The sequence below is a fragment of the Linepithema humile genome, chromosome 8 (genome assembly GCF_040581485.1).
Source record: "Linepithema humile isolate Giens D197 chromosome 8, Lhum_UNIL_v1.0, whole genome shotgun sequence".
NCBI classification, from domain to species: Eukaryota; Metazoa; Arthropoda; class Insecta; order Hymenoptera; family Formicidae; genus Linepithema; species Linepithema humile.
In genome coordinates this window covers 9,168,696-9,177,444 of record NC_090135.1, presented here as the reverse complement: position 1 = coordinate 9,177,444, position 8,749 = coordinate 9,168,696, and the positions used below count along the sequence as shown (strand labels likewise).

The 8,749-nt window shown below is 40.1% G+C and overlaps 1 protein-coding gene and 1 long non-coding RNA gene across 2 annotated transcripts; one reads left to right on the top strand and one right to left on the bottom strand.

The window, feature by feature from the left end:
• Positions 1-4,832: 4,832 nt before the first annotated feature.
• Positions 4,833-8,585, top strand: LOC105676772 (synaptic vesicle glycoprotein 2B). The gene is made up of 11 exons (XM_012374933.2): positions 4,833-5,217; positions 5,444-5,500; positions 5,710-5,871; positions 5,944-6,106; positions 6,391-6,512; positions 6,583-6,821; positions 6,897-7,117; positions 7,457-7,674; positions 7,844-8,003; positions 8,082-8,209; positions 8,416-8,585. Exons 1-11 carry the CDS (start codon positions 5,214-5,216, stop codon positions 8,469-8,471), a joined length of 1,530 nt encoding a protein of 509 aa, XP_012230356.1. The 5' UTR covers positions 4,833-5,213; the 3' UTR covers positions 8,472-8,585.
• LOC137001420 (uncharacterized) lies at positions 4,883-5,761 on the bottom strand. The gene is made up of 2 exons (XR_010891439.1): positions 5,642-5,761; positions 4,883-5,551 (listed from the first exon to the last, which is right to left on the bottom strand). It is a non-coding gene; the product is annotated as an uncharacterized lncRNA (long non-coding RNA).
• Positions 8,586-8,749: the final 164 nt, after the last annotated feature.

Here is an 8,749-nt window from a genome sequence, read left to right as displayed (position 1 = left end):
ACTCGTTTATCGTCTATTTTCCTCTCTTTCTTTCGTCTTTTAGTATCCCGTTTCTTGCTAGATAAATAAATTACGAGGAAATAAAGACACAGATAAAGAAAGAAATGAGTTTTACAGGGACGACGGTGAATCGATCGATATAGTTTATCGGCCTAATACGCAGCTTCGACCAAGGCCATTCACGCAACGAAAGCTCTCATTGTAGGTCTTCACGGCCGCTGACGTTTGACGTTCTATATCCCGGTCGACGCTACAACAATGTCAGCCTCCTGAATTCTGTCGAAACGCAGTCGTAAAATAGAGCTGAGACATCTTAAAGAACATTTCAGGTTTTTTTTTATTTTTAAATATCTTTTTCGAAAACATGCAACGCAGCAAAAGTGTGTAAAAACTTTTTCCAACTGCGAGAGCAACAATTTTCATATATAACGCAATGAAAAAAAAAAATAAAAAGAAAAGATTCTTAAGATTTGAAATCATTTTTTCATCGCGTTACATATGAAGATTTGTGGAAAAAGTTTTCTTCTCTTTGAAAATACTTCTGCAACGTTTTCTGTTTCCATTAATGTATTTCGCAGACCGCGAGAAAACGCGAAGTCGATCCCTTCGAAGGACAGAGAGAAGCCGATTGAAACCACCCTCTCCCGCGCGCCTGAAAGAACGCGGACGAGTGCGGCCGAGGATACAATTTCCTAGCAGGAAATTACGTCGGCGTGGAGCGCTTCGTTAACACGCCTATATTTTCCACGCGCTGTTTTAAAACACTCGCGCGGGATCGATATTCATTGTCGTCGCCGCGCGTCGCCGATAATGTTAAACGTTCGAGAGAGCGTATTGCCGATGACGGATCGTCGAGGGGAAAAATTACCGGCGAAATTTTCGGGCTTCGCGGGATGAACGCGGGCCAACGTCGGGACGCGACCGAAAGCGGTCCGATAAATCGGCAGACGTTAACGAGACAAATGGAGATCTTACGAGCGTGTCACGCAATTGTCGTGACGATTTGGCAGGCGACAATAGTTGCAATTAATAGGTTTTGCTCGCGCCTTACTTGTTCTAATTAAGGCATCCCGGGTGTCCCGGTACGCGCCAATCGCTTCTGCAGGGCCGACGCGAAAGAATGGGCCGGATATCTTCAGGATCCAGCATTCTCTGTTAAAATAGTAATCCATATTTTTATTTATTAATATATTTTAAGAGAGTAAGAAGAATTGCGTTTAAATCGTGATTTTACGAAATTGATATAAAAATTTGTTGTCTCTATCGAGAATTTCTTTCAGTTTTCTTTTTAAAGATTGGAAAGCTTGTTTTCTTTTTGTTCAAAAAGTAAAGTAAAACCGCACGGTATCTTGAAATGAATTTTGTGAATAGCTGCAAGATGTTTCTTTTATCTTGGAAGGAGTTCTTCAAACTCTCTTTTTAAAAAAAATCTACAGACCTGTACTTTACTTGAAATATGATTTCAGTGAAAGAACGAGGAAGCTTTTATATCAACCTGATACGTAATGATAAGATCATTAATTTACGTATCGTTCTTGTGGGTGCTGAAGAATCGATTGTCGACCCTGCGCATTTCCTTGCGATTGGCCCATATTCGCCTAAATATCATGCTCTTGTTGAAGCAGTCGGGGTCGCGGTCACTGAAAATAGTGAATGATCACCCGTGAAGAGACACTGCGTCCCTTCGGCGAGAGATTCCGTCCTTAATCAGGCGAGCTTCCGTTCTACTTCAAAATCGGCAACTTCTGCATCTCTTCAGCGGCTCACTTTTCTGAAGTGGGTAAGAAATTTACCTATTTTATTTATTTATTTATTTATGATAATTTGTTTTTGCGATTACGCAAAATACTGTTAGCGAGAAGATTTGTTTTATATTTATGTAATATTTTTTTATCGCGTGGATTCTTATGCTTTCAGATATTTATGATAGCAACAGAATCTAAAATTCCTTATTAAAATCCTTAATTAAGAATTTATTGATCCCAAAGATACCGCAACAGCTATTTGTAATTGCAGAAATCTAAAAGTTTCCTCCTCAAATTTTAGTATCTTCTCCAAACAGTATTTTGCGGCGCCAAAGGTGCTTAAGAAAAAGCACGACTTACCGAAACAATAATCTATTAAAGAGCAATCTTTGTCGTGCGATCGTCTTAAAGAGGATTAATCTGTGGTGTCAACGATCGGATAATCTCTCAACTACAACGACGACTGCTTATCTTATGTTTTCTTTGATTATCACCGCACAATGATTAATTGTCCGCTCCCGAATAAAGGAGTCATCACACGCGTTATCAGCTTCCGCGGTTAAATCTAGACCGCGCGGATCAAACGATTATGTCTATTTTTGATCTTCCTGCTAGCGATCGTAATCGAACGTCCGTCGATATGTGTGTAACATGTTGTCAATATTATTTGGATTATAATATTATCGGAATCTGACAAGTGTGCGATATTTATCGAAACTATTCGTCATATACGATATGATATAATTAATGCAATAAGCTGATTGCAGCTATTAGATTAGTACAAAAGTATTTCCGTGAAGAAGTTTTATTTTAAATAAAATTATCAGTTTTTATTCGAAGTTTTTTGAGCGTACAAAATTTGTTTCAAGATGATAAAAATGTATTAAAGTCAATAGCGGTTGTTTTAGTTCATAAAAATTTATTTAAAATTCTGCACTTTTGTCTTACTTGACAAATGCGACAAATCTGTTGCAACTATTTGCGATTCCGATCGGAAAAACGTAATCGGAGTCTGCGTACGCGATTTTGTCTACGCTTTAGGTTTCATGAATCAAATTTTTTTTGGAATTTAATCGGTTAACTTTTAAAAATATTTTCGTCAAGAGTGAAACAAGAGAAGCGACTTATCTCTGCGATAAGCAAACAATAAGCGAGATTTTCGATTCAAAACAGGAATTTCCCCGCGCGATTACATCCTCGTTGGTATAAAACTTTTCTGCGATCGGCGGTCTGATTAACGTGAATGAAATCTCTGCCGACCAGGTGCGGATTGCTCATGTAAAGTGCACATTGGACCGATCCAGTCACGCGATTACTCGCTCTCGAATTAAAAATTGTCCGCGATTCATTTTGTACCTGCGGAGACGAAAAGAATAATGACCTCGCGACGCCCTGTTTTTCGGTAGCCCTTATCGCGCGGAAAATTCCAGGAGTTTCGAACATGATTGATATCGCGCAGTGATGAATAGATGTAAGTAGACCGTATCTGACATTTTCCTATTAGTCGGCGGCGATTGCCAGATAATGTGCTCCCGTGAAGGTTCTATTTGCCAAGAGTAGCGGCGCAAACAAATAATACGTGTAACAAACAGGGGTGGGAAGAAGTCTTACGCGCATCCTTCACATGCTACACATTACGTTCAAACATGATTTTTTAGTATCGCAGTGGCATTTTTATGATTGTGTCATCGCCATCAGCGCAGTCACGTTCTTCAAACGTGATAGACCCCGAAAATTCAGAAACTACGTTACAATAGCGCTTAATCGAATGATTTCATAAAATCTTTCACGATCAAAAGAAACACAATTACAGATATTGCGCTTTACTGGGTACATTTTCAATATCAAAGCGATAATGACGGCAGTTTATATTTTACAATATTAATTTATGCACTGTTGATATTTTTTTTAATTAAATTTTATGTGCATGATTTGTTTCAATTCTAGCTGATGTAATTTTTTTATATTGTTTCTTAAAAGGAAACAGATTTAAACATTTTTCACTTTTGCAATGATATAATAAGTTTCTTCAGATTTTCGCAAAACCCCCAAAAAATTGCCTGATCTATCAATTCAATATATTGAAATAACATTTTGTTTACAACAATTTTATCAAGCGCATACTTGGCGCTCCTTATCTTCTTGTTTAGGAAAAGTAATTTCACGAACAACGCAATATCAGTACAAATATCGAAGGTTTCATAATTGCCACCGTTCTATCGAGTTTTTTTACGTCGCAATATCTGTGACATCGAATCTAACTGTACCTTGATAAATATCATTAAGTCTTCATGCTGCAGATTATTAATAGCTTTTATATTTATCGCTGAATTATTACTCAAGAGAGAGATATTTATTGGTCTGATAAGGTATTGATAAAATACCGAAATAACAGTAATAGCTAATATATAATAATAAATTAATATAATAGCAGATTGGTACACATGTTGATGCTGTGATTCGCACGATGATATCTTATCGCGCCTAAAACTCGAGCAAATTGATGACGTTGATGTGAAATGTTACACGTATGACACAATTTTGCAAAAGGACGTTATCTCGCTAAATTGCGACGAAAGAATGATGATCAAACAAGAGCGACGCGTTGACTTCCGCGTACACAGATCGTAAATTACGCACTCGTGAGTTCGCGTCATAAATACTTGTTACGTATACGTCCATGACTTGTCGAAAGCTTGACACAAGGATTTCAACCGAGAGAAAGAGAGAAAACCAAAATAAGAAATGCAAATTAAGCATGTCCGCATAATATAAATTATCAACAAATTGAAAGAAAATAATTCAGACGAGTCTAATGTATTGAATTACATATAGAATTGTCAAAGTTTCCTGTCGCGTCCGCAACGAGCTTGCATCGATGCTTTTTGTCCTGAATTTTTGGGATTGTCGTGCCTTCTTTTTTGCAACGCGTCTGAATTTCAATCTTTCTCTCGCGGCTGATTATTTTTGGGAAAAGCCGAAGGTTCTTCAGCCCCTCTTTTCAAGGAGTAAAATGATATCTTATCTTGACACAGTCTCGAGGCCTTAATCCGGAAGTCAAGGTGCGCGCCGCGATCTATGGTTTATGATCATTCGCTCGATCGCGCGAGTAGCGGCCGCTTGCCGATCCACTCCCCTTTCTTCATCTCGTCGCAGAAACGGAAACTTCGCGAAGTGGTCGCGACAATCGTCGCAGGCAGGTATATTCGTCCGCAAGTCGCCGCTCGCTGCTGTTCCACGGCGTTTTCTCACGGTGTGACAGTCTCGGGGGTGGAGTTGACGGCAGCTACGCCGGCGGGATACCACCGGGTGTTCACCATTCACCAATGAACGCGGGGTGTCGCCTTCAGAAACGATATCGCGGCAGCAGCACCACCGGGAAGCCAAGACACTGCGACGGCACGTCTTCGAAGGAGAACTTCCGCCGCGCGAGCACCTTCAGGACGTCCAGCGACTTGAGCGGCGATCATGGGTGAGCGGGCCGATTGTTTCTTTACCCCCTTCGAAGATTCTGCTAAAAATATTCACTGCTTCTTACATTTTTTATCAGTGTAGATTTATTTAATACACAGAAGAAAATTTGCAAACTGCGCGAATCTGTTAATAATTATTAAGAAATGGAAAGGAGAGAATAGAAGGAAATAATTACTTCTACCGTCATTATTTTATCTCATGTTCCTCTTCTTCTTCTATTGCAGGACTCGACTTCCTGGCAGACGGAGGTGCCGACTTCGAGCATGCAATCACCGTAACAGGCAAGAGAGTTTCACAAAGAAAACTCGTAGTTCCAAAGTTCACACAGTGATCTAAAGACCCAAAGACACAATTCATGTAATTCGATCTACAAAAATCTTGCGTTTCGATAATTAAAAAATTCCTGAGAGAAATAAAATTACCAGATTCTGATACATTGATACGATAATAATATTCGACAGTCTTTAACCAATTAAATTCAATGCGTTAGGGTTTGGAAGATTCCACTACATGCTGCTGGCCATCTGCGGCCTGATTTATATGGACACGGCGATCGGGGTGACGATACTTTCGTTCGTACTTCCGGCAGCGCAATGCGACCTGGAGATGGATTCCACCGCGAAGGGATGGCTGACTGCCTCTCCAATGTTAGGTCGGTAAAAGTTCATCGATTGGAGAAATCGAGATTTTTATAAATTGACGAGAACTCTTCGTATTCTTGCAGGTATGGTGGTTGGATCGTATATATGGGGATGCCTGGCTGACACGAAGGGCAGGAAGATCGTGTTAATAGCCACGCTGTTGATGGACGGCATCGTCGGCATCGCGTCTTCCTTCGTCCAGTATTTCTGGGTGTTCCTGGCCTTTCGGTTCTTAAACGGCTTTGCGTGAGTCAATCGCACACGGATGACTGTAATTTTGACGATAGATTTGCTTCTTTCCTCTCGACGGAAATATTAAAGATTATTTTTCAATTTACGTAATTATTCTATTTAATTTTTAAAATTAAGCAAAAAATATGCTTGAAGCGAAGAGAATTTCCCTCCAATCACGTTTAATTTTGAACTGAACGATATTTTCGCTGAGGAAAAATAAATCCCAAGATTTTGTCACTACGATCAAAATGTACATTTTGCATAAACTTTATATCTTTATTTCAATATTCACACAGCGTGACCGGCGCTATGGGCATCTGCTTTCCGTATCTCGGCGAGTTTCAGCCCACGAAGTACCGCGAGCGCTGTCTCTGCTGGATGGAGATGTTCTGGACGGTCGGCGTGATCGTGCTGCCGCGTAAGTAGCCTTCGTCGTTTCGTAATCTGCTCTTGAAGAGTCAAAGCTCGAGGTGTCGAATCATTTTCAGTGATTGCCTGGCTGATCATACCAATGGACTTGACGTACGTGAGCGAGACGTTCTACTTCAAGTCGTGGAATCTCTTCGTCGCGCTCTGCGCCCTGCCGTCGCTCATGCTCGGCCTGTGGCTCTTCGCCTTCCCGGAGAGCCCGAAGTTCCTGCTGGAGTGCGGCGAGACCGACGCCGCGCTCGAGGTGTTCAAGTGGATCTACTCGCGCAACACCGGCGCCGATCCCGACACTTATCCGGTAAGGCTGCTACAATTTTTTCGTTGTAGAAACAAGACGGCAGCAAATTATTTGAATTTTTTTTTTTCGCTACAGGTGAAGTGCCTGCAAGAAAAGACGAAGGATAAGAGTACTAGATCTCTGAAATTGCACAAGCGGAAGGACCTGAAGGTGCTCCTTGCAGAAATACGGGATCTTACGACTGCGCTCTGCAAACCGCCCTATTTACGCAACACTCTGCTCGCCTGTGCTATTCAATTCGGACTCACCAGCAGCTACTACACTCTAATGGTCTGGTTTCCGGAATTGTTCACCAGGTAACTTCCACTTCTCGATAAAAGTGTTTATCATATCGATTTTTCTGTGGAAAACTGTTTATATAAAGTCACACGGTAAAAGATTGGCGTATAATTCTGATAAAAATTTAATTTTATTTCTAGCTTTAGTATTAATTTCATCTCCAACTTTAATTCTAATTCCAACAAGTGCAAATATCGAAGTTTGAAAGCACAAATCCTTTTTAGAATATTAAAAAAAGTTTTCTTTTTACGTACTAGTGACTTTATTTAAACTTTAATCGACAGTTCTCTTACTTTATTAAATTTTAATTTTTATAATTGACTTATCCTTTGTGATTTTGATTTTGTTTCGACAAGATTCGAGCAATTTGAGCACACAAATCCCGGCGAGACCACGTCGGTGTGCATAGTATCCGCTCTGTCGGACAACACCACCTCCTTCGATCTGTACGGATGCGACACGATAATCGCGCCTTCCGTTTACCTGCACACCGTATACATAGGTCTCGCCTGCATCCCCGGCTCCATCATCCTGCCCGTCTTCGTGCACAAACTTGGAGCGAAATTCTTCCTGAGTGAGTATCGAGATTTGAGAACTTAGGATCAGGAACCGAGAGCATGTTCTAACGTACAATTATCTAAATTTTAACTTCTCTGATTAAATTGAATTGGATTTTAATCATCAAAATGCAATTAAGTTCTCCGTAATTGTCCAAATTAGACGAAACGAAACTGTGCTTTCAGTCGTGTCGTTGGTGGTTTCCGGCGCGGTGACCGTGGGCTTCTATTATGTGGTGGACTCGACGCAGAATCTGGTGCTCTCGTGCATATTCGAGGCCCTTACGTCCCTCGGGATCTCTCTAGTTTACTGCGTGATTGTCGACATGTTCCCGACGAATCTCAGGTGAGCAAACAATTGCGCTTTCTTCGACCTTTTTATTCCTTCAGCCTGAAATTGATTAATTTGTTAATAATGTTTCAGAGTGATGGCCGCGGCTTTGTCGCTAACAATGGGTCGACTGGGTGCTTTAGTCGGCAACCTGGTGTTTGGTTATCTCATCGATTTAGCCTGCGTAGTTCCCATCATATTGTTCGCCGCGTTTCTGTTCGGTAAGAAATTTTTTCTATTTAAATTCAATTGTAATCAAAAATGTAATTTGGATCTGAGGCAATTTTGAAATACTTTTTCGCGCATATATTTCAATTTTTTGTGAAAAAAAATGATAATATTGTTCTATTTCCATTTAGAAGTTGTCTAAATGCTGGTTTTAATCTTAATTGACATCATAAACTAATATAACATGATTGATTTTCAGCGTGCGGTGTCTTCTCATTCATGCTACCAAAAACCGGAAAGGAAACATTGGACTAGCGGAGGGAAAACCTTTCAGTCTCCTTCGCGCGTTTTGCTCGAACGATCTGTGGAATCTGTGCCTTGTGAACAATTCTGGTCTTATATTTATTAATAAAATTATTTGTAACAAAACGCGAATCTCTTCGTATATTTTATCTCTGATAATGATACAGATAAGCGGAATTCAAATTAAGAAATTAATTAAAGTGATAATATATTGCACTGCGATTATTAATTAAATTTAGCACTCTTATCGTTACATATAAATTCTATCACGTTCATTAAAGTTCTTTTGT

What these genes read in the sequence shown, in the direction of transcription:
- LOC105676772 (XM_012374933.2), top strand. An exon ending in CCGATCCCGACACTTATCCG is followed by an intron (nt 6,822 to 6,896) that starts GTAAGGCTGCTA and finishes TTTTCGCTACAG; the next exon opens with GTGAAGTGCCTGCAAGAAAA. An exon ending in ATGTTCCCGACGAATCTCAG is followed by an intron (nt 8,004 to 8,081) that starts GTGAGCAAACAA and finishes ATAATGTTTCAG; the next exon opens with AGTGATGGCCGCGGCTTTGT.